Here is a 25,577-nt window from a genome sequence, read left to right on the forward strand (position 1 = left end):
AGTTGGTTCTATGATGTATAAACCCATAAACTGTGTATATAAAGTATAAACCATTTGCACGAGCTTGGCTCTCCAACAGCAGACTGAGGCGATTTAAAATGTTCGCTCAGGTTTGACCCTTCCCGCTTCCTGTACAGAATGCAAGCTTCCTGTGTTGTGTAAACATGTGGATTGGGACTCTTTATTGAATAGTTGTTTGCCGACTAGTTGTTCAACAACTCATTCATTTTAAGTTCATAGTGAACGTTACTGTACGTTACTAACAACATGGAGACCGAAAATCGACCCAGAAAGGTAAGTTTATTCATTCATCATTCATAGTATTATTTTACAATAGCAAGCTAACACTAGCGTGAGTTAGCTAGCTAGTCTTCAACTCTGCTTATAGGCATCATTTTATCCATTGAGAAGTTACAAAAATTAAAACAGGCCAATAAACAACGTTAGACAAATGTTTGAACAATATGCAGTTATCTTGGATGTTTGTGTGTAAATGGTGTCCAATGAAACTATCATTAACTATAGCCATAATGTAGCGCCACAACATCCACGGTCAATACGTGATGGTTACGTTTAGTATTTACTGAAGTCTGCTACAGATACAACTAACGTTACGTTTGTTTAACACTTAAATAAGCATAAAAGTGATGTTACTTGATTACGTTCATTAATAACATCCTTGTACTTAAGCAATTTAGCCATTCTGGCTTTAACCTCTCGTTCTACAGGAAACTAAGCGATAATACTACTGATGATAATGTTGTGTTTGTACAGAGACCCAATGAGGAGGAGGAAAGGTCCGGCTCAGATGAAGCAGAGGATGACGATTATGTTCCTTATGTTCCAGTCAAAATTAGGAAACATCAAATGGTAAGTTATTGTGCATTGTCCTGTTTAGACGCTTAAGAGAATGGATAGACCAATCTGATCCACCGGTCCTGTGTCAGGGCACAGATCTCATTGAGCGGATCAGTAATGTTGCCAAACAGCAGATTCCTAGAGCAAATATAGAAAATTGCTCTAAGAATCTGCCTTGGCATGTATCCTCAGTTATAGGTATCAAGAGAGAAACACTTGTGGTGCATCCCTTATTAGAGGTAGCCTACATGGTCAGGATTTTGTTGTGGAACCTACCATTTCTGTAAATGTTGAATCATTTAAATACAATTATATTTAGATATTACAGATGTATACCAACATCACATTCAAATTAAGCAATGTACATTTTAAACGTACCACACAGCTACAGAAGATGTTACGCCTTCGAGGAAAGGCGACGGACGAGGAGCAGAAGGACAGTGGGGAGGAGCAGAGGGACGAGGAGGAGGGTCTTGGTCCTCGCTCAAATGTCAGTCTCCTCGACCAGCATCAGGTCCTCAAAGAAAAAGCAGAAGGTATTCAGCTCATACACGACCCCCTCTGGATTATTGCTCTTATTATCATATTTCTATATAAACATAACCTTATTGTATTCTCACTAGCAGTGTGTTTTTGTATTTACAGCCCGTAAGGAGTCAGCCAAGGAGAAACAGCTGAAAGAGGAAGAGAAGATTCTTGAGAGTGTTGCAGAAGGGAGAGGTAAAATTGCTGTCACGCTGAAATGTTACAAATGTATCAGATTTACTTTAACTGAAAATTGTTCCAACTTGAAAACTAAATCTGGGGTCCTTAATTCCTCCTCTATCAGCTCTGATGTCTGTGAAGGAAATGGCCAAAGGTATCATATATGATGATCCTATAAAAACAAGGTAAGCCTTTGATAAGTGAACTCTATAAAGTAACATTGTTTTAGTTTTTCCTTTCATTAATAATTATTTGTGAATGTTCTCTGTAGCTGGAAGGCACCACGCTACATCCTGAATATGCCAAACACTCGAAATGACCGCGTCAGGAAGAAGTTTCACATCCTTGTTGATGGAGACGGCATCCCTCCTCCAATCAAAAGCTTCAGGGAGATGAAGCTTCCACCAGGTGCAGACACGCCCCCTTGTTTCACACATGAAAAAAGAAAAGTATCTTTCTGTGTGAGGCATTTAGTGCACCCACCTGATAACAACCTGACAACAAATCTTTGTGTTGTTTTGCAGCATTTCTTAAAGGTTTGAAGAAGAAGGGAATTGTGCATCCCACACCAATTCAGATTCAAGGAATCCCTACAGTGTAAGTACAACACAATAAGACTGAAATACTCTGCCTGGCCAAAAAAAAGGTCAACACCTGGATTTAACTAAGCAAATAGGTAAGAGCCTCCCATTGGATAATTACTGCTTGGGTGATTATGTTTCAGCTGGCAGCAAGTTATTTGACTCTAACTGATGCAGTGAGTAGCTTCTCATTTGTTAAACAGTCAGGTCGAAAGACATATCCTGTGGTTGTAGAAAAGATGGTAATCTGTTTCAGAAGGGTCAAATTATTGGCATGCATCAAGCCGAGAAAACATCTGAGGAGAATGCTTAAACTATTAAAATTGGGTTAAGAACTGTCCAACGCATTATTAAAAACTGGAAGGACAGCGGGGAAACATCATCTTCCAGGAAGGAATGTGGTCGGAAGAAATCTTGAATGATCGTGATCAGCGATCACTTGAATGTTTGGTATAATCAAATCGTAGAAAAACAACAGTAAAACTCACGGCTATGTTTAATAGTGAAAGTAAGAGCATTTCCACATGCACAATGCGAAGGGAACCAGGTTATTCCTTCAATGGAGTTTTTCTTCCCTGATGGCACGGGCATGTTACAAGATGACAATGCCAGGATCCATCGGGCTCAAATTGTGAAAGAGTGGTTCAGGGAGCATGAGACATAATTTTCACACATGAGTCCAGACCTGAACCCGATTGAGAATCTTTGGGATGTGCTGGAGAAGACTTTGCGCAGTGCTCCGAATCTCCCGTCATCAATACAAGATCTTGGCGAAAAATGAATGCAAGACATAAATAAATGTTGTGACATTGCAGAAGCTTGTGGAAAGGATGCCACAGTGAATGCGTGCCGTAATCAAAGCTAAAAGCGGTCCATCGAATATTAGGGTGTGGGACCTTTTTTATGGCCAGGCAGTGTATGTAGCAGATGTTGAAACCATAAACTGTTTATACATTAAAAGTGTTTTACTGTAGTCTGTCAGGTCGAGACATGATTGGAATAGCCTTCACTGGATCCGGAAAGACTTTGGTCTTCACTCTGCCCATCATCATGTTTGCCCTGGAGCAGGAGAAAAGGCTGCCGTTTTTCAAGAGAGAGGGGCCGTATGGACTCGTCATCTGTCCTTCTGTAAGAAACACAATACTATCCTACTTAATTGAAGCTGCCGCTTGAAATGCTGCATTAACCCTGATTGATGGTTACAATGAAAATGCAGCACTCCCTCGCACTTTAGACAGATGGCCTTTACTGTGAGCATCAGCTGAGCGTATCTGATTTTAATACTTTTCCCTTCAATCCAGCGAGAGTTGGCGAGGCAGACTCATGGCATCCTGGAGTACTACTGCAAGCTGCTGGAGGAGGAAGGAGCTCCTCAGCTGCGAACTGCTCTCTGCATCGGAGGAATGTCTGTCAAGGATCAGATGGAAGTAGTTAAAAAGTAAGTAACAGTGGAATGTGTGGAAAAAAATGGCATCCTCATCTGTATTTCATCCAGAATTTCGGGTACATTTATATCAATTTGAGAAGATGAAAATATGCAAATGTTGTTTGTATTTTTATAATGCATTCAGAAGCAATAACATCATCATATCCTAACCTAGGCACTAAGAGTACTGCATTTAGAAAATACAAGCCCAATTCATTTTCCATTCGAATGCTTATAGCGGTGTCCACATGATGGTGGCTACCCCTGGAAGACTGATGGACTTGCTGCAGAAGAAGATGATTAGTCTGGACATCTGCCGCTACTTGGCCCTGGATGAGGCTGATAGGATGATTGACATGGGCTTTGAGGAAGACATCCGAACCATCTTCTCCTACTTCAAGGTGAGGTCATCCTCAGCTGCAGTTTACGCAAAATGACAGCCACCATAAATTGATTATGATAGGATATTTTTTCCTGTGTTGGTTGTTAAAGTTGGAAAATTCTGATCTCAGTGGGATATCATTAATCTGTTCCATTGAGAAGCTTGTTGTCATTTCTAAATAAAATCTAGGAAATGTGTCCATAAAATCAAGTGCTTTTAGAACGTCAAGAAAACATTGTTATTGATTAACTGTTAAACTATCTGTAACACCAGCTGAAGTTGTTATTCAAGCATTCCTGATGCTCTAAGAGACAGCACATTTCATCATCTCCTAAATACTCCCCAGTGTTTGCCGATTAGTCCATCTTCCAGCTGTTGTGCTCAATCAGTTAAAGGGGCCCTATCATGCCAGTTTCCAGAGTTCATGTTTGTTTTTGTGCCTCTAATGTGACATGTTTACACGCTTTACTGTTCAAAAAGTCCTTTATTTTTCTCATACTGCCTGTCCTGCAGCACCTTTTTACCCTCTGTCTGAAACCAAAGCCCAGTCTGCTTTGATTGGTTAGCTGGCTGCATCGCTTAGATAAGTGTCAGGATGTTCCGCCCCTTAGCAAATCAGGTACAATGTGTTGAAGTGCGAGTGGGGGTGTAACTTTGGGTTTTTAGCCTTTGCAGACCATTTACATGCACATGAATCTAAATAACACACTACAGGAAAGGGAATATATAAAAAGCATAAACGGGCCCCATTGACTTTTGACTCTTTTTCAGAGTCAAATCTGAAAAAAAACTGAGCCTTGAAGCCATTTTTGTGATGCAACCAGACATGAAAAGTTCTATAATGTCTTTTTTCTTCACCCAGGGACAAAGACAAACACTGCTTTTCAGTGCCACTATGCCCAAGAAGATCCAGAACTTTGCGAAGAGCGCGCTGGTCAAACCCATCACCATCAACGTAGGCAGAGCTGGAGCTGCCAGCTTGGATGTCATCCAGGTGTGCTTATTTGTTACAGAAGGATGTTTTCCTTCTAAGTTTGGGGAATTCCTTGCCTTTTTAAATCCACTCATAATTGGTGTAAACTTAATGATAAATACTTGTGTGTTTGTTCAGGAAGTGGAATACGTCAAGGAGGAGGCCAAGATGGTGTACCTGCTCGAGTGTCTCCAGAAAACACCACCACCTGTCAGTACTGTCACATGAATCCCAATTGTTAGAGGAAATTCGTAATCAAAACATGAGAAAAGTCACTAACTCTTCTGTTCATATCAACAGGTGCTGATATTTGCTGAGAAGAAAGCCGATGTTGATGCCATCCATGAGTATCTGCTGCTTAAAGGAGTGGAAGCAGTGGCCATCCATGGAGGAAAAGGTCCACAGAGAACCTATCTAATTGTTAAAATACAGAGCAATAAATGCAGAGTAATAGTGCCTTTACAGAATGGATGTGTTTGAAGGAATACCCAACCCAGCATCAAGTTGTAGAGCAATATCTACACAGCTTCCCTCGTCAATGTTCTTGCAGTTGCTCGTCATGACCACCAGAGGCCACCCTGCCTGCAAATGTTACAATTTCGCCTACAGTTTTTTTACATTTCCAAAGAAGAGAAGTCATTGCAGAAACTTCTCTTACAGTTTCCGTTTCCATTCATTGTCAGTCAAAAACACAAAATGTGTATGTAATATTTGTTATGTTTGTGGTAATTTTCCAGATCAAGAGGAAAGAACAAAAGCCATAGAGGCTTTTAAAGAAGGAAAAAAGGATGTTTTAGTTGCCACAGACGTTGCCTCCAAGGGTCTGGATTTCCCAGCTATACAGCATGTAGTGAATTATGACATGCCTGAGGAGATAGAAAACTATGGTAAGAGTGAGTGTGTGTGTGTGTGTGTGTGTGTGTGTGTGTGTGTGTGTGTGTGTGTGTGTGTGTGTGTGTGTGTGCGCCCTGACCTTATTGAAATGGTAATCATCAGTTCTCCATATATTGCTTAAGCTTACATTTTGGAATCTTCTTTTTTCAGTCCACAGAATTGGAAGAACTGGACGATCAGGCCAGACTGGTATTGCCACTACGTTCATCAATAAGGGCTGTGGTAAGGAAACATACTGTTAAAGACTCTATATGAGCATTAGTTTTCCGAATATTGGCAATTAAAGTGAATTTAGTCATCTAAATTTGGTGTTTAATGACAATAAGTCCACATTAACTTGTCTCTTTCTCTATAGATGAGTCGGTGTTGATGGATCTCAAAGCCCTGCTTGTTGAAGCCAAGCAGAAAGTCCCTCCAGTCTTGCAAGTGCTCCAGACAGGAGACGAGACCATGCTGGACATCGGAGGTGAGTCTTTCACACCAAATCTAGTTCTCGTTCTACAGGCCCACATGCTCTTTACTTACAGGATACTCCTCTTAAGAATTAACCTCGTATAATTATCTTAAATACATAGAAGTGTTCATTGTTTGCAAACCCTTTCTAACAAATCTGATTCTCACGATTCCACAGGAGAGAGGGGCTGCACATTCTGCGGTGGTCTGGGTCATCGTATCACAGACTGTCCGAAGTTGGAGGCCATGCAGACCAAGCAGGTCACCAACATCGGGCGGAAAGACTACCTGGCTCATAGCTCAATGGACTTCTAAAAGTTTCATATTCTTGGGAAAAGTCATCGTAGCTTAATGGAACTGAAATGTATTTTTGAGGAAATGGTACATCTTTGTCACTGAACTAAGATCTGCAAACTATGTCAAGTGATTAAAAAATACACTTGACATAGTTTGCAGATCTGTTAGGTGAATTTCTTTTTTGCCCTAAAATCTGACATACTTGTTACTGGATATGTAGAATTTGTAATATACATTTTGAGACTCCAATTGTAAATAAAACCACTTTATCCGTTGATGATTTTTCATGTTCTTATTTCGAAAAATGTAAAGGTGAGTTTCCAGTTTCATATTTTGAGGAAGTTGCCAAAAACAGCAGATTTATGCAAAGGGAAGTAGACTCAAGAAAACTGCAACCCACACCTTGTCGGTCCTTTCTTTTGCAACAGTGAAATTGCAGATCACAGATATCTGTACTAGCTCACTTAGACTTACGCAACTCATCAACAGAATGAAAACCCGCCAGTGATGTAAAGGAAACTCTTATTCTAGTGGTATAGAAACCCTAATTTTAACATCCTGGTTTCTAACATCTTGACCAAGGAGCATCAAGAGCTAGAGTGAAAGATTTACAGACAGATCTTACAAGCATGGATGTCGTCTTCAAAGAAGGAAAGCTGCACCTTCAGAGTGTCAAGTTTGGAAAAGTAAGTTTTATAACATTTCTGCATACTTGTCACACTGACATTATGGCTAATTTATTTCTGAAGTCGTGCTAACTAAACAGCTCTGTTCAAAAATATGTGACTGCTTTCATGAACTGCGTAATAAAAATGATCAAAGGATGAGTTGGCATTGAGAATGTCTTTGTTATTCTCACATCATTGAGGATACATTAACACAAATGTTTAGTCCAGTGATACTTCTCAAACAATGTTGGATTATTAGCAAAGTTTAACTTCCCAAAAAGTTTATATTATTACCTGAAAGTCTAAGTTACCCTACACTCAGATGGCACAGAATAAACCAGGTTTGACAGAGTTAAAAGAACGTCTTTTCTGATGTTTCTTAAGATGTTATATGTAGTTTGCAACTCTGTAACGCCCTGCAGCTGTGCAATCTTTATACTTCCTTTGACTTCAATCGCAGATGAAATCCTCTAATGATGTTTCAAATATTGATTCTGATGTTCAGGTCCATGTGGACATATTTCTGCTTGACCAAATTTGAATAAGGCCACGCATCGTAATGCATAAATCTTCCTAAAATGTATTTCAAGTTCAGAAATGCATTTTTATTTAGTAGTCCCGTGTTCAGCTTTCATTAGGAAATCTAAATGTAAAACAAAAGCAGCTGTGAATTTATATTATCCTCAATGATCAATGATGGTTCCCCCATATTAGATTTTTTTTTCACAATTATATGAGGCTATTTTTTTTTCTTTAATGTCTGGCTTTAAAGCTTTTTGATCATGAAATTCCTAGTTTTAGTTGTATGGGACATTTAGGGAATACAGTGAAAACATTCCATAAAGATATACAGTTGTGATTCATTAAGTCTCAAAAATACTGGTCTCTGGAGGATGTAGAAACCTAATGTGTGACGATTCTTATGCACAGGGTAGCATATTTACTTACTTTGTTGTCAAAAAAACATAACCCTAAGTAATAATTAGATTGTTTAACTTTTCATCTGACAATTGAAAATGTCAGATAAATCAAGATAAAAAATAATACAAGAACCTTACGAGAGACATAATCATACATAGTTAAACAACTGTAAATTACAAAACATACAGTGAATAGGTAAAAGCAAGTTAGACAAAAATAATAAACATTTACATTTTCACTATTTATTAAACAGCTGTGTAAGCTTAACTCTAAAGGGTGGCTGTTTAAGTGTCTGGGGGGGAAATGACTAAGGTCATTCATATATCATCTTAAAAAAATGAGAAGCATATTTAATTCAATTCTTTAAGTTACCCCTATAAACCCTGATCTCTGTGTAGTGCATTGACTTCAGAAACTTAAACTTTCAACAATGTCAGCAGGGTTGAGATTGTCATGTGGAGCAGAAATGTGGAGCTGTGTGTTATGAATGATCTAAACCACCCATAAACGGTGCCAGATAACCCATCTATTAACAAGACTTGTTATTTCCCCCTCTGTAATCTACTACAGAAATCATGGCGGAATGTATGGATGGTGCTTTTTAAACCCAGCTCCTCGGGGGTCGGTCGGTTTGAGCTCTCTACTGTACTTGACAAAAATGCTGCTGCTGACCAGAAGAAGGTTGGTCGGCAGAAAACATCTGAAAGAAAAGTGGTGCGTCTCCAGGACTGCCTCAGTGTCATCCCTGCTCCAAAGGTGTCCTGCCCTTCGGGTTGCACCGCATTCTACTTACACACCACTCAATGCTCCTTCACCCTGGCCTCCACCACAAGCCAGGACTGGCTAAGTGCCCTCACACTTCTGGCCTTCCAGGTACAAATCCCCTCTAAACTTTCCTTTTTTCTTTCCAAAACCGTGGCAGGAGTTTCATCATTTGGTAAAGGTAACCCAATGAGGAAGTTACTAAAGTATCTGTTACATCCGTCTCTGCACTTCTCTAATTCTTGTGCTTACACAAGCTATGTTCTTTCTTACATCTTACATCTTTAAAGTCATAAAATGATAAGAGGGTGCTGTACACTCCATGTAATGTTTACCATGCCACTGTGTTTACAGAAGGATCCTGGGGAATCGGGTAAAGGGACTTTTGAAAGAGGAAATAGCTTGACCATGGCAGACAATGACATTTACTCATCCTGGAAAAAAGGTAATGCTTGTTTTTGTGCATACTGAACAAAACAAGGAATGGAAAATAATATTTAGTGAGGGCCAGTTTAGTAAGTACCAGCTGAATTGCTTCACATTAGAAACCAGCAAAAACATATATTCTCTCCTATCTGGTGGAGAATTTAAAGGATTATATCTATAGTTTTCCACATATTTCCTATGTTATTAAACATTGCACCAAGGTAATTGTTAAGATCAGAATTACGTCAGAGAACGGGGAGGGTGTGGTGATTTTCTTTGGATAAATGTTTTTGCAGAGGTCAGAGAGGTCACTACATGGTGCTCAATTTAGATTTGACCTCCAAAAAGTGGTTGACTAAATTGCTGTTTATTTTGAACTATATTTTATTATTTTTTACCACATATCAGCAATTAAAAATGTGATCTAATATAAATAACTTGAATTATTCTTTGATAAGGTAATACTAGTAAACTGCTGAAAGTATTTTAGGAAGGATAAACAGGAAGAAGCTGACTTGTTTTTGTCTCCATGGCATCATAAATTCAGGACACCAGCCGAAACCTAGAATACGTGTGAGCAATTGCTAAAGCCACTAATTTATGAACGCCAAACTGTATTAGCGTCAGCAAGCCCTGGCTTACACACATTTATTTATTTTTTTATTTCCTAATGGATTACGCTTGTCCTGAAAAATCCAGGGAGCCCAGTCACAGTGAGAGATTAGCTATACAGGCAGTTTTAAATCAGTCTGTTTCTGTATGAGAATATATTAGTGTACAATTCGTCCCTTTTGCTGATTTGTTTTAGCTCAGACTTTCTGAAAATATATTTATTTTATACGCGCTTCGCTAACCTCACTGTGTTATGATGTTTTAGTAAATATTTTCATGTCTCTCATGTTTAGATGTGACCCTTCCTCCAAACCATTACGAAGTGATTGTTCAGAGCACAGAGGCATCCAGGAGGTGCAGGTTGGCTGGGAAGTATCTAGTCTCCCCACAAACAGAGGCTCTGATACTGCTGGAGATCAATACTGATCACATCATCTACCGCTGGCCATACAGATTTTTGCGCAAATTTGGACATGTTGAGGTAAATGATACCTACTTATGAATTCCAAATTGAGTTCAGCTCAGAGGACACAAATGTCTTTAAAGGATTTTTTGGCAAAAATAAACAAATTGGCTTTATTGCAGAGTTATCTGAGATAATGGATTCCCTATTCATATCTGTTTGATAATATGACACTGCAGCTATCAGCTAGATAGCAAAGCTTAACAGAAAATATTGAAATTAAGACAAAGAGGTAGTTTGGACTTGTCCAAAATCCACCTAATGGCACCTCTAAAGCTCATTGCTTAAGTTGTGACATCTTCCTTTATATGTTTTTTGTTTTTGTTTTGTTTTATCTTCACACAGAGAAATCCTTGCTATTTCCCTCTGTTTGCAGTCTTTATGCTAAGCTAGGCTAACATGCAGGTGGCTCCAGGTACATAGTTATGCCACTATACAGATATTTATGTACATGTAAGTTAAACATCTTTGTTTAACTTAAAATAATAACCCAAAAAATAGTTTCCCGGTAACCGAGTTTCCAGTCTTCATGCTAAGCTATTTCAATGCATACTAGCTTCATTGTACTGTATTCACATGAGAGTGGTATCGATCTTCTCATCTAACCTTCAGCAAGAACATGAATGACCATGTTTGCCAAAATGTCAAACTATTCCTTAAAAATGTGTGTTAATGCATGTGATTTCAGGATGGATTCAGCATTGAAGCAGGCCGTCGCTGTGAGTCAGGAGAAGGCGTGTTTGTCTTCCTGTCCGAATATGGTCCCCAGATCTTCCAGGCTATATCAGATCAGTGCTCCATGGAAAGGAGGTCATCTGGCAATCCACACAGGTCATCGTTGATTGAGCTGTCTACCAGTATCCTCCCAACAAGAACCAACTGGTGTCCTGATCCTCTAGTCTACAATCATGCAGATGTTGACACAGAGGATGAGTCTGCCACCCAATACTCTACTATTAATTACAACCCTGTACTTGATGTAAGGAGGCTGTCTCTTGCTGAACCTCATAGCAATGAGCCGTTTGGAGAGGAAGGTGAGGAGGAACGTTGTCATTCCCTGGATGCTGTAAACCTAGGTAATGTCATGGAGGATGACATTTATTACAACTTAAGGAGAGCCACACCTCCAATGATCAGACACAATAATGTAAAACCAAAGATGGACACAGAGTGCATCTATGCCCATGTGAAAAATGTGGATCCTCCTTCACAACCCCAGCTGCAGCTCTCCTCGTTACCCCACCCCCAGCCTCCTCCCTGCACCTTTCCCCAGTCTATTCTCTGCACCCCACCCTATTCTCAATATCAGCATCAGACCTCTGCAAATGACTTCATCCAGCCGGGGCTCAATGCCCAGGCACAGGCGGTGGACGACATGAAGGAGACGGAGGAGGCCATGAGCTCCTCTACCCTTGTTGCCCCCAAAGAGGCCCCTGGCAGTTTTAAACAGAGGCTTGCAGAAATCATTTCTAAGGACCTGGCAAAGATCCAGCCACCTATTCCCTCCGGAGCAGGCAGCCCCACGTTTTCTCATTAGGCTATTAACAGAAAGACCAGGAGGAGAGCTTTTTATATGATATACTGTCATGAAGCAGTATTAGTTTCCTTATTTCTTTGCAATCCTCATTGCTGGGAGCATTTGGCTTCAGACTTTGGCATACAAATCTATGTTTACCTGTAGCCTGTTGTAAAAGCGCCTCTGGGACACATTTTAGTCTGTGGATTGTTTTGCAAAAAGAGGATTCATGTACTGTTGCGCTTCACTGAAGCTATATGTGCTGCAGTATTTTAATGTGACATTGCCATTAGTTGATAAGCTTAATGAACCCTTGGACTGTTTCATTAGGGAAATAGCTTTAAAGAAAATATATTTCATTGTTGAATTCAGAGTTTTAACAAATGTTGCTGGTGAAAGATCAAATTCTATACATTTTTGGAATTTAAATTCAATTTCTTGAAGGGAATAATAGGTTTTGTCACATATAAATCAACATTTTTGCAGCAGTACTGTATTTCGGATATGGATGCATCAGTCTGCTTTGGATTAGTACAAATATTGACATGAAATACTGTACAGCTGACAATGAAATAACAAAAATACAACTTAAAATGCACAATCATGTTTTCAGTATATCTTTATTGTAGCAAAACAACTCTCATAAAATACCCCATAGCTATACATAAATATCAAAATAATTGTTTTTATAATTTAGACACATGTGGTGATGGTTCAGGCCATAAAGTGCAATAAAAAGGCCTTTGGGAGTTCACCATGGCCTTAGGAAGTACAAATATCAGTTGGCGTTTCTTCATTGGCAGTGCATCATCTCTACACTATTAAAATGACAGGAAAATATTAGTCTATCCGATATGACCAACATACAGCTGTAATATTTGGTCCAATAACAGACACTGCAGAATAAGAAGCTTTCTGTCACTGTCTTCCACTCAGACTTTCCTCCATGTCACTGAGGTGCAAAGATTCCCCATCACTGCCGTTGGAAGAACTCATTGATTGATTAGAGTCAGATCCAAATATAATAATGTGTCCAACTGAGGTGTCCCTCTGTTCTCCGCTCAGAGGGCTTTGCGCAGTGAGAGAGTGGATCAGACTCATCTCTTGTCCGCGGGACTCCTGCACTCCGGGTGAACCACACCAGTCAGCAGCTCCGACAACTCATTGATGTAAATCTGCGCCATTTGTAAGGTGTCATACTTGGACAACTTTCTCTCGTTCTCCAGTGAGGGGATGACGCTTCTCAGCTCGTCAAACGCTTGGTTCAGGCCGTTCATCCTCCTCCTCTCCCTGGCGTTGGCTGCGACGCGCCTATGTTTTTGCGGGCCAAAGTGGCTCACCTGCCCCCCCTCCGCTGCTCGGTCAGAGTCTGTCTCTGTGATGCCCATTGGCCCATGTTTCTCTAGTGAGAGGCCCGCGGCTGCAGCTCCGTCCCTCCTGGAGAAGGCATGGAGTGAGTTCGACGAAATCCAAGTTTTGGAGGCGATGTGAGCCATGCTGAAATCCTCTGGGAACTCAGGCCAGCTTGATAGCTCTGATTTTGCAGTCATCCCTGTTATGGCCTATGGTCGCACACAGCAGTGAAAGGTCACACAGAAGACTCTGGCTGATGCCTTGGGCTCTGAATGAGTCTGCACTGCGCCAGCATTTTATACTGCCTCCCCTCTGTCACCTTGGTGTCAGTCCCAGCCCTCCGACAGCCCTGCAGCCTCAGGAGGCAGCAGCCAATCGTAATCCCCTCTGACCCTGTCAACGAACAATTAGACAAAGCTCCACTTTTTCTCTCCTATTGTGCATTGTAACTCAATCACGACCTTGTTATTATCCTCACACAGAGGGGAGCAAAAAGTATTAATCATTTAAGAGCGTGGTTTGAATGTTTCAAAAGCTCGGTTAAAGAGGATCTAATTAACTTTGTGTTTAGTAGTAAAGTCTGCGCTGCATGTCTGTTCGCTTTTAGGTTTCTTAAAATAAATAACACTTTTATATAGCGTTTATAATTAGACCACCTAGGCTATTTTTAATGTCAGCAGCCCCATTCAGTGTGTTGCACAGTTTATACTTCTATATTTGTTATGAGAAAACTAAAAACCAACTTCTTTATTTTGGTTATGACCCTTGAGAGACATGCAGTGTTGAGGTTTGTTCTCAAACAAGCAGTAAAAGCTGAACAATCTTTCGCAGATTATTTGCAGAAGAATAATAAAACGAACAGGTGGAAGGCCTGACTTGAGACACACCTGTCTATAGCAGGACCATGATAACCGATAAGTTGTCTAAAGGCGATTTATGAATCATTTAGCAGGATGCCAGCGTCAAAACAAGCATACGTCATAAGCAGGGGTGTAGTGGGCGTTGGACGCGGGGGTACGCCGTCCACCCACTTCTCCCGACGTGATATATAAAAAAATAATAAATATAAAATAGCTTAGGCTACAACTAAAAAAAAAAAATTTAAAAAAAGCTTACAACTCAAATGTCAATCCGGAGATATTGGCAATGGTGAGAACAACCTACATAGGCTACATAAGACATCCCTAGTATCTGTCCGTGACCTATATTGGCTACGACATGAACATAACATGAACATTCGATAATCGTCATCAACCTGAGACTTAAAACAAGACAAAAAAAAACAACGAGAACGTGGATGTGATGAAGCTGAATATATGTATGGCTTTTTGGGTGTGTGTGTGTGTGTGTGTGTGTGTGTGTGTGTGTGTGTGTGTGTGTGTGTGTGTGTGTGTGTGTGTGTGTGTGTGTGTGTGTGTTTGGGGGTGACGTCACAAATAGCGTACCCTCACTTAAAAAATCCCCACTACACCACTGGTCATAAGGCAAAAAGTGCCATTATTATTAGTATCAGTGGTGTATAGTAACTTAGTACATTGACTCAAGTAGCGTTCTTAATTTAAAAAGACTTGCAATTACTTGAGTATTTCAAATGATTGCTACTTTGTAGGGTACTTTTACCTCACTACAATTTAGAGCTAAAAAGTGTAGTACATTTATTTAATGTCTTTACTTTCTTCATTTGGATTTATGATGTGAAATATAATAGACAGTTAAATAAGACTTTAGTTACACCTGTAGCATACAAATGAAGTAGGATATAAGTTGCACTTAAACCAGCTTTGATAAACATATTAATACATCAATAAATATAATCAAAACATATGGTATTTATTATACAGAAATGAGCCAATGTGCATAATGAGTACTTTTACTTTTGGTACTTTAAGTATGTTTTGATACTTTTGTACTTTAACTTGAGTAACATTTTGATTATAGGACTTTTTACTTGTAACTTGAGTGTTCATACACTCTAATACTTCTAATTTAACATCTGATTACTTCCCCCTACTCTGATTAGTATTATGATTCATACTTTTTGCATTTGCATTGAGATTAGGATTGTATTTTTTTAATTTGACCAAATCAAGTCCGATGCATTAATTTGCATCGCTCACGTGGCCCCTGTGCCTATCAGCTGGTGTCCCCTGGCACCACACACAGGCTGCACACCTCTGTCACAACCAGAGTCCCCCCACGTCTCCCATATGCCGCGCACAGCGACAACTCTTCCTTCCCACTGGCACCAGTACTGACACAGGAGCTAATCACTCATTATGTCATCAATTACACAAGGAACCACCTCAGCATCGCGTCTGAGATGTTGTGATATAGCAACTTGGACACATTTAGCATTCATCGCCCCTCTCTTCTTCTTCTTCTTCTTCTTCTTCTTCTTCTTCTTCTTCTTCTTCTTCTTCTTCTTCTTCTTCTTCTTCTTCTTCTTCTTCTTCTTCTTCTTCTTCTTCTTCTTCTTCTTCTTCTTCTTCTTCTTCTTCTTCTTCTCTGTTTGTGTATGTGTGACAGTCGGGGTCGAGCACTGCTAAAGAAAATCACCGTGACCTGCCTCGCCGCCAGCAGTTTAATGAGGCCTGGTCTTAGTTGAATAAATCGGCACGCTCTCCGTCCCGGGGTGTCCATTCATTTTTTGGGCAACATGAATATTTCATTCCTTCAGCCACACTGCCAGCGCAACAGCCTGCAACCCTGCGTGCTGGTTTAAAAATGCGGCTACACTTCCCATCTGCTGCGGGGCGTGAGCGGGGGAGTGGCAGCGGAGTCCGAGGAGGTGTGAGGAACATTTCTAAGGTCAACTTTAAACCGACCTCCTGTAAGAAAGAGACTGATGTGTGTGTGTGTGTGTGTGTGTGTGTGTGTGTGTGTGTGTGTGTGTGTGTGTGTGTGTGTGTGTGTGTGTGTGTGTGTGTGTGTGTGCGTGTGCGGGGGGGGGGGGGGGGGGGGGGTAGTTGGGGGGGCCATATATGCAAAACATCCACTTCCCTTACAACTAAAAGAGTTACACTTTGAAGGATTTCCATAATTATTCAAAGTTGTAGGGGTATCTCTGCAATAAACATGTTAGAATATTCTAACCTGTAGCATATTAAAGTTAAACTTATGTAAGTTATAATGTGCAGAAAATATTAAAATGTAATTTAAAGTAATGTAATGAATCACAGATTGATTTGCACACCCTAAGTTTGAAAAATAAATTAAGCAACCAATAAAGAGTATTGTTATTAGAAACACTTCTTCATATTTTGATGAGTCGTTTAATTTATAACATTGTGTCATATTCAAATGTTTCATTTGCAAAGTAACTTGGACATTTTAGCTCTAAAATCAAACCAGGAATAAAAATGGAGGTATCTGCTCTGTCAAGGAGGTTATCAAGCCACCTATACAATATTGCTGAATAAAACCTAAAACACTCTCAAAACTAGATCAATCTATAGCTTGTGCACCCTTTGTCTCATGAGGAAACAGGGAGATCTTAAATACTGCTGACTCTACCAGAATGTGAACAAGTTGAATTAATCTGTTGACAGTGGCAACCTGTGTGTTTGTCGACTTTAGGTGCTCCTCAAAAAGTCTTTGAATTTAAAAAAAATGAAATGAACCTCACAACTCAGTTTATAGTCAATAATGGTTTCACAACACAACTAGGCATCCAGGACACCTGCTGCCGTATGACGTTGATGACAGAGCCTGGCAGCAGTCCCAACAGTTTATATTCATTCAAACCCTAAAGACAACCACAGCAGCACCCTCTTGTGTCAACACACACTCTATGGCTGCTGTTAACTGTCAGTAATAAACATCTAGAGTAATTACAGCATGCACATAGGTGGTTGTAAGTAGTGAGTAAAAATTAGTCATTCTATTAATGGAGAGAGTGTGTAGTTTCTATTATAATACATTGTATCACTGTTTTCAATTCTAGTAAATTAAGCAGACCTAATAGTGAAATTAAAGCAGTTCTAATTTCACTGGGGAGGAAAAGCTCCTCAATTCTCCCTAGGGAACCACAGTAGCGGAACCATGGCCCCAAGCGATCTATCATTTATTCAACTCTATTTTAGGAGGATTTAGTTTGAGTGTCTCTGTTTCCTTGTCCACCTGTTTAAGACATTACAACACGTTATAATGCATTCAGACAAACCACATAGGATTCAGGAATTAAGGTAACACACAATCATGGCAAATGTTGTAATCATTTGCAGGGGATAAAATATGGTTATTTGGTTTTCATTATATATTTAAATTGACATTTCTCAAACTAATTGCTGAATTTAAAACCCAATAATCCCACATTGATATGTTTTTCTTTCATACTTAATATGTTGAGTTGCATGCTTGCCTGTTTAAAATTGTACAATTAACATTTGAACAAATCATTTGGAAGTTTAGGAATTGAACACTGCCTTCATTTATGTCACAATCAGTATTTCATGACTAATATCTAATATAATTTTGGAAAAGTCGACCTGTATCCAACATTGGTCCCCTTCATGATGACCAATGTCGGATACAGTTCCATTCTAAATATAATAATATAAAGATTATGATAAATGGTACTCACAAAGGCTTTAGCTTTTTATGTTAATTCATTATCATATAGCCTGTAGGCTTTTACCTGTAATAATTTCAAACATATAATCTATTTGATATATTTATATTATTTCCTTGTCATCCAACCATCCCCCTAAAGTTTGACTTACTTTTAATGGTTGATAGCAGGTCAACATGAGTTTATCTACAGTGACTCACTGAGTTTCCTTCCTCTCTCTGGTTCTTACTAATCCATAGTAGGCCTAAACCTCCGTTTTGCCCTGTCTCTTTAATGTTTTAATTAAAGACTCCTTAATTTCTCAACAATAGAGTGTTTCCATTTTTTTTTTAACCACGGAACCACACCATCGTGCACCAAGAACAGTGAACCCCTTGATGTTGGGAGCAGTCTACTCTGTAATTATGCCCACACACACACACCCGAAGCTACGGAGGTGGCTCCACTGAGCAAAGAGACAAATCTTAATGCCCGGGTTTAAAACGCAATTTAGGACAATTAGCAGCCTCATTAATTCGGGAGAAGGGAAGTAATATTCTTGTTAAAGTAACGCTTCGTTAAGTTATCTGTGGTAGGAGGCTAATTGATGAACTCTGAGTGAAGGACAATAAGTGATTACTCTGACCGACTTTGCGGAGTCACCAGGCCTGAAATGACTGCAGTTTGGGGCATCGTAATTAACGCTTTTTGTTGTAAACACACCGCTTGTTTCATCGTGAGTGTACAGTCTGTCACAGTGGGCGGTTACACTGAAGGAAATGTCGCGATTCCTGAATCAAGCCTCTCTGCAGGGTGCCCTCTTCTTGCTAGTGTTGCAGAGGATAGACGTGGCCCGCGGGGTCAGCGGTTTACCCAGCATGACCGACAACAAAGACCGTCTTCAAAGGCAGACCTGCACCAATGATCACAGGTGTTAACAGATCCTTTTTGGACTACGACGCGTGTCTTACAATAACGACTATTTAAGTTCTGTTAAGTTAGCATGCTATTCCAAACTGTGCTTTGATGAATAAATCTATGCTCTGAATGTTACCCCCCACAATATTGTATGTCTTATTATCTCTTAATCAAACGTTAACACTAAATAGCCAAATATAAGTTGATTTTCAGTATTAAAATTCTTAAATGTCCTGATATTGGAGAAGACCACTATTTACTCAATTACTGCACTGGAGTACACTTTTTTACAATACTTAAAACAACCCTATACTCTGTATACCTCACTAAAATACTAAATTACAAATATTAGTTTGACTCAACTGCATCCAACTGACAGCTAAAGTCAGTTGTTGCTGAATAAAATCGTATAAAAAAATAAATAAGTTGCCCTCTAAAATATGATGAAAGACAAATTATATTGATATTCTGACTGAATTCCCTACAGTCTACACTCTAGTTACAAGTACTAACATGCCCAATTAAATGTTGATTTTTTCTTACCATCAAAGACTTCTATACATATAAACAAACATGCACAAAAATAATTGCATAAATGCACAGTTTTCTATTTTTGTCACCTTGAGATTAATTTATTGCTAATTTTTTTCAAAGTGCTTAATCAATCATTAAAGAGAAGAAGGTTGCATTTAATTTAACTTTGTGTATGGCAGGCTGAAAATGCAGTTTGAAGGGAGTTACTTTCTTATACCAGCACACCATATGGCAGATAGGCAAGCGTGGAGTAGGCTCTAAAGACCCAGTCCATCAAAAGAAAAGAAAGGATTTCAGGCACTTGAACATCGGGGACTCTGGGAGCTGTCAGCGGTGGATAAACACTTACAATGTGTAATGGATGTTCCGGCTTTTGTGCGTGTAACAACATATTTACATTTTGTTGTGATGCAGGGACAAGGATATAATACAACTAAAAATATCTACAGTCCCATCATCTTTACCATAAGTGACTATTGTTGTCGAAAACACACAGATACGGTCCTTATGGAAGTGGTTGATTTCGCTTCAAACATTTACAAATACAATCAAGATCAGATCATATAAACGCTGAAGAACCAGAGAGAAGATACATGTACATATGTATCACAACACTATAAAGCTATAGTAAAACTTAAAGTTTCTAAATGTTAACAATGCGTCAGAGTGTTGATAACTACATTTGGTGATTGAAGGTGTAGATTGTGGTTTTGCTGTATCTGATTTGATAATATAAACAAAACAGCTACACCGAATATATAAATTCTTAAAAAATGAAAAAAACTTTCAAAATGTACCACCAAAGTGATTCTACAAAACAAAAGTAGAAAATGCAACTAAAAAGTCTCATTCTTATTGAGCCATCATTAGCCCCATGAACTGGATTTGTTCAACATAACATTTAAAATTCATTTATTTTTATGTGCAGTTTATAAGAGAATAGCCCCTCTGATGTGTCTGCTGCTTGTGTTGTTTATTTTATGGAATTTGAGTAAAACAGATGTCGTCACTATTTTGCTGGGAACATAAACAGATGCTCTTCAGCAACTAAGACCATGAGGTGAACAAAAAGGTAGTAGCAAACATTATGTGAATATAATGTACAGTCTTTATGAGTGTGTACCTGGTTGAGTTGACATAAAAAAGGCTACATAATATCATTTGTTCTACCACATACCACCAGGTGGCGACAACACAGCATACTTTTTACAGGAAGTCATGGTGTTAAAATAAATACCAAAAGCTATTTTATTTTTCAATCAAAACAAGGAAATCCTAGATAATGATTATATAAATATAATAACACACTCCAACCAACTTAACAAGCTTTTAAGAAATGGCAAGGTTATTTACCAACTGTCTACCAGACAGAAATCCTGCAGGAGGTGGACAACTGTCTGAGAAGGGGATCTCTCTGGAGGCTTCATGATGGTCAACAATCAGAAAGCTATTTACTGTGAGGATTAAGATGTGTATCTTATCATAATAAGGCCTTGCTCAGTTCACCGGGGATTACATCCCTCATGATACGGGCCGTGACAAGATGTGATCATATCCTCAGCACAGCAGCTGCAACTCAAACTGCCCTTCGTTGCAAAAAAAGGAAAATATTCTCCAAAAACTTTCTTTAGTGGAAAACAAGGAGGGTCATTCTCATTATCGTTAATAATGTAAACGTTGATGAAAGACCACATTTCAGCCAGCAAGTGTCACACAGCTGTCAGTAGAGAGCAGTAGCGCTCTGTGTTCAGAGGCCCACAGAGCAGCATGCGGCTGTTAGTAAGATGAGCTACACTTTGTCCACTGACCTCTGTGACCTTGCAGACTGAATTAAACGTGCTTCACAAAGTGGGAGCTGTTATGAAGTCATGTGGGCATGGCCGAATCACGCAGGGCTGTTTTCAGTAACTGATACCTTGAAAGTGCACGACCTTCAATGTCTTTAGTGGCTGTAAAGTTGGTGAAATGCCTTGGATATGATGGTGGACAACTCACATATTCCTTGGTTCATCCTCTTCCTCCCGCTCCTTCAGTTTCATATTCACCAATGAACCTTAGGAAGTTTAAACATTTCCTAACTGATATTGGGTTGATGCAAAAGAGCAGAGCACAAGATTTAGAGAATAAAATAGAGATTAATAATTATGTCTGTCATGATCGCGGTCAGGAGGGTTAGCTCAACAAGATTATTTCATTAGACAGATAGTGACAGCCACAACCAACTTCAATTATAATGGTGCCATCCCTGTAATTCGGCAGTAAAGATTGTTCATCAACTTTCAGTATGGATTTTCTATGGTCGATTAATGTAATTGGATTGAGAATCACTGATGTCTCAGTCGGATCTGACATCTGAGCTGATGTCATATTTTGCAGCAACAGGCTTTGTCTTCATAATGTTGCTTAGAATTATGAGCTTAACTTGAGCATTTGTCATGTTTATGTTTGTGTATAGTGTGTGTGAATAGGAAAAACAAAAAATATAAGAAAGAGAAAGAGCTTTTAGGTGATAATGAGGCAGTAAGTCCAGTTCTATAAGTTGGAATATATAAATAACCCTTATTATGAAAAGAGCAATTTTCTGCACCTGCTAAATGTTCTCATTCTGACACTTTGAATTGGTGTGATCTCTCCTTTTAAGGCACTAACTTCAGACAGACGGAGGGGGAAGGGGGGTGATATAAGGGTGGTAAGAAGGAGAGAGAAATGTAGAGTGTAGGGTGAGACTGCTGGTGGTGAACGGCATCTTAAACTGAGCGGAGCTGATTCTCTGTTATAATCCTTCAGTGATTTCCATCTGTAATGTGTGCCAGAGGATTAGTGAAGGTTGTCATGGTTCCTGCATGACACTCCCTGTCCATCCCCGCTTTCCTCTTCTCGGTCATCCGGCACACAGAAGAAGATAAAATGTTGATGTCATAAATCTTAGGATTCATTTAGGACACAAATTTGCAAACCCGGAGGCTGACTTGAATGGAAATTATTAGTGCCTTGTCCTTTATTGTTATTCTCAGATAGCAAAGAGCAAGTGAGGGTGCCAGGGAAAAGGGCCCTAGGTGATCTTATTGGCTATGGGAACAGTGAACGGAGACGGATGAGACCAGTGAGGCGAGGTTGAGGGGTTAAAAAGAAAGAAAGAAAGAAAGAAAGAGGGGGAGACAGGTAGGAGATGGAGTGTGTTAGGGGAGGTAGAAGCTGTTGTAATGGGATGAGGGGTGTAAAGTGTGTGTTCTCTCTGAGACAGCTCGATCATTTGCAAATATGAACAACTCTCCAGTTGGAATGACAGCCCGACGGCAGTATTGGATCAGATCCGTTTCCTGTGCTTTCATTCTACTGTAGCCACAGAGAGACCACAACGTTTATTTTTCATGCACACAGAAGAGAGAGTTTCTGTGTCAGTACTGTTTCATTTAAATGTGTGGAAGATAACAGGCCAAATTGTGTTTGTGTGGTGTATTCGAGGAGAAAGAGGGTAAACTGAGGTAACGCCGGTCTTAAGTGCAGACTCACATGCCTGTGAGTTGAATGTAATCAAACTTACTTTCTGAATAGTTAAAAAAAATGCTGAATCATTGCACATACAAGCTTTAAATATTGTGTAAATCTTCAAATTGTCCTGACTTATGTTCAATTTCTTCTTCTTTTAGCTGCCATTCCCTAGCGCTACTAAATATTTTGACTTTGCTCTTTAAAGCAGTAGTTTAGCAGTTGGGGAAATATGCTTTTTGTGTGCTTTCTTGCCAAGAGATACATAAGAAGATTAAACCACTAAATGTTTGTATGCTAAGTATGTAGCTTGAGGCAGCAGCTGGTTTGCTGAACACGTAGGGTAGAAACAGGGAGATCAGCTAGCCTGACTTTGTCTGAAGGTAAAAAAGATGAATAATAATCGGTATTAAACAAATGAGCTAAGCATTATGCATGTTAATCATGAAGGTAAACCCTGCTAGATGTTTCCCCCTGTTTACAGTCTTTATGCTAAGCTAGGCAAACCAACTAGCCTGATAGTGATATTGATCTGTTCATAAACTCTTTGCAAGAACATGAATGATTCTATTTTACCCAAATGTCGTACTATTCCTTTACCAGAACTTGTCCCAGTTGCAGGCGGACCCAAAGATGTAGATTATATTGGCTTTTGTGACTTTACAATCTAAACACATGATATCATGGCTTTGTGTATTTTCCACAGCAGAGGATTGATTTTGCCTCCTATTGTTAAATGTATACCACAAAGAAAAGACCTGACCAAGCCTGTCACCCACATGATGGATCCCATAAGAGATAGCAACCCAAACACAGTAGAGAACACTACAAGAAAACCCTCAATACTCCAGATATAAAAAGTGGCCGAGGACATCTGCAGGGCATCAGTAAACCAGGAGGGTGGAAACAGAGAAAATCATAGCTCTTTTGTTTTCTTGCTTTGGGCGAGACTTGTTTTCTCTCACACTCACCCACTCTCTCATTCTCACACACATGCTTGAACACAAGTCTACAATAAGCGTCTCAGATGAAACACATAAGTGAATTCTGCTTGACAGTGAGTTTTCGCTTTACTTTGACAGCCATTGATTGTGAGAGCTCATCCAGGTACTGATCAGCATCCCTGCAAAGAATGTGTTGCTGAGAGAAGGCGGGGTGCCCAACATGCCTCGCAACCAAGGTCAGGAGCAATGCCCTCTGGCAGGAAGTGCTGTGAGGAATGGCAATGTCAGTCAGAAACCTCCCTCACCTTCTTGGACCTGTCAATTTGCCGGCAATAATTAATCTCTCTCTGGTTAAATATAAAGATTGTAAATCACAGCATGATCCTGCCCCATTAGGGGGCCTTCATCTGTCAGCATCAGACTTGGGCTAATTGCCCTTTGTAAGCAGAGTATTGGCTGAGGCAACACACCAGCCACCTACTGGTCTTCCTCATCATTTGTTTCTCATGAAGACATCTCGCCCCCACCAGCAGAGTGGGGGATCATCAAGCCGCAGGCAAGAAGACAGCAGTTTTACACGACCAAAATGATCGTCCTTAAAACCCATATCTTTACTTTGCTCAGCCCTCCTCAGCACCATGTGTTAGTGAGGCATACATTATCACATGTTGGCTTTATTATGGCTAATAAATCATGTATAATGGTTTACACTGTAGTTCAGTAATAAGACATTGATGAGAATAACATTTGGATTGCCAGTTGAATCACTTTGGGAGGCGCATATTCTCCTCTGGCATAACCTCACTTAACTCCTAAGGAGGACTCTTACCACTCAACTTTAGTAAAGGAACAGCAAAGCATCTTTATGTCAATCTAATTAATCTAATTTATGAGCAAAGCAACACTAAACTTGATGGATTATCATGGTGGAGGAACACTTTCTATATTTAAAAAAAAAATGCATTTCTTTTTGTGGACCTGATGGCTTGTTATAAAAAATGAAAAACTCATGACTCTTTATTATCAACCTACTTTCTAACAAGGCATCTCATTTGCAGTTACATTAATAAATCATAATAAAAGGGTTAGTAGCTTGTTGCTTTCTCTTAAGCTGTCTGCAGCTGTGGATATTGCAAAATTTCTTAATTATTTTGGTCCAGATGCTCTCCAAATCTTTTCCAGAAGTCGTCAAACTATCCAATTATGCGGCTTACATACTGTAATAAGAGGATAAGCAGCCAAATGTATTTTTGCTGATTAAACAATAAAAACATGAGTAAAATCTGTATCAATGAATAACAAAATCACCACCATTCATGCAGTTGGCCTTACTTATGAAACCCTGAATTCTTGATGGATAGCATTTTGCCTCTTTGGCTTATAAACAGGCTCCAGTTGCTCCAGGAATTTTAATATGAGTAAAACGAATAGTTGTTGAATTTGTTACATTCTCAACTGTCCCCTGCAAAACCACAGAAGGTAGGAACAAAATATGTTATGTGGCAAAGTAGCACGGATGAAATTCCAACAATGACATTGATATCATTGACATATCATACTAATATGATAATTACATAATAACGTCTTGAATAATGACGACACAACTTAAGTCTGCAACAGCCCAATATATTTGTGATCCATATTTAATACAGTATGCTTAACTACACAACATAAATTATTTTGTTAAACTAAACCTAACAATTATTATCAGCATTCGAGCAACATTGATAAAATACAGTCTCCAGCTTAAAATTCAAGAAAGCATTTGCATAGCAATACATGCTACAGTAACTTAGCAAAAGCGTAATAAATATGTCTCACTTATTCCGTGTAACAGCTCATCTGCAGAAGTG

General features: G+C 39.4%; 3 protein-coding genes across 3 annotated transcripts; 2 read left to right on the forward strand and 1 right to left on the reverse strand.

Annotated features, from left to right (window-relative positions):
- The first annotated feature begins 111 nt into the window (after positions 1-111).
- LOC134859556 (probable ATP-dependent RNA helicase DDX41) lies at positions 112-6,844 on the forward strand. Its single transcript, XM_063876100.1, has 17 exons — positions 112-294; positions 775-870; positions 1,244-1,394; positions 1,504-1,578; positions 1,688-1,748; positions 1,835-1,971; positions 2,088-2,160; positions 3,119-3,272; positions 3,446-3,582; positions 3,809-3,971; positions 4,815-4,946; positions 5,064-5,135; positions 5,226-5,322; positions 5,663-5,812; positions 5,970-6,041; positions 6,175-6,285; positions 6,451-6,844. Exons 1-17 carry the CDS (start codon positions 268-270, stop codon positions 6,585-6,587), a joined length of 1,845 nt encoding a protein of 614 aa, XP_063732170.1. The 5' UTR covers positions 112-267; the 3' UTR covers positions 6,588-6,844.
- A 68-nt stretch (positions 6,845-6,912) lies between these two features.
- On the forward strand, positions 6,913-12,538 carry dok3 (docking protein 3). The gene is made up of 5 exons (XM_063876101.1): positions 6,913-7,255; positions 8,729-9,031; positions 9,275-9,365; positions 10,252-10,439; positions 11,110-12,538. Exons 1-5 carry the CDS (start codon positions 7,199-7,201, stop codon positions 11,956-11,958), a joined length of 1,488 nt encoding a protein of 495 aa, XP_063732171.1. The 5' UTR covers positions 6,913-7,198; the 3' UTR covers positions 11,959-12,538.
- Positions 12,539-12,564: 26 nt separating this feature from the next.
- atoh1b (atonal bHLH transcription factor 1b) lies at positions 12,565-13,545 on the reverse strand. Its single transcript, XM_063876103.1, is given in 2 exon segments — positions 12,565-13,040; positions 13,043-13,545. Coding segments are annotated over 2 exon segments (630 nt in total). The 5' UTR covers positions 13,488-13,545; the 3' UTR covers positions 12,565-12,855.
- Positions 13,546-25,577: the final 12,032 nt, after the last annotated feature.

This window comes from Eleginops maclovinus, chromosome 23 (assembly GCF_036324505.1).
Source record: "Eleginops maclovinus isolate JMC-PN-2008 ecotype Puerto Natales chromosome 23, JC_Emac_rtc_rv5, whole genome shotgun sequence".
NCBI classification, from domain to species: domain Eukaryota; kingdom Metazoa; phylum Chordata; class Actinopteri; order Perciformes; family Eleginopidae; genus Eleginops; species Eleginops maclovinus.

Excerpts from the sequence above, each read along its gene's own strand:
- LOC134859556 (XM_063876100.1), top strand. The coding sequence starts at position 268 with ATGGAGACCGAAAATCGACCCAGAAAG. Across the intron at positions 1,395-1,503 it reads CCTCAAAGAAAAAGCAGAAG|CCCGTAAGGAGTCAGCCAAG; the intron begins GTATTCAGCTCA and ends TTGTATTTACAG. Across the intron at positions 3,273-3,445 it reads GACTCGTCATCTGTCCTTCT|CGAGAGTTGGCGAGGCAGAC; the intron begins GTAAGAAACACA and ends CCTTCAATCCAG.
- dok3 (XM_063876101.1), top strand. The coding sequence starts at position 7,199 with ATGGATGTCGTCTTCAAAGAAGGAAAGCTGCACCTTCAGAGTGTCAAG. Across the intron at positions 7,256-8,728 it reads AGAGTGTCAAGTTTGGAAAA|AAATCATGGCGGAATGTATG; the intron begins GTAAGTTTTATA and ends AATCTACTACAG. Across the intron at positions 9,032-9,274 it reads TCACACTTCTGGCCTTCCAG|AAGGATCCTGGGGAATCGGG; the intron begins GTACAAATCCCC and ends CTGTGTTTACAG.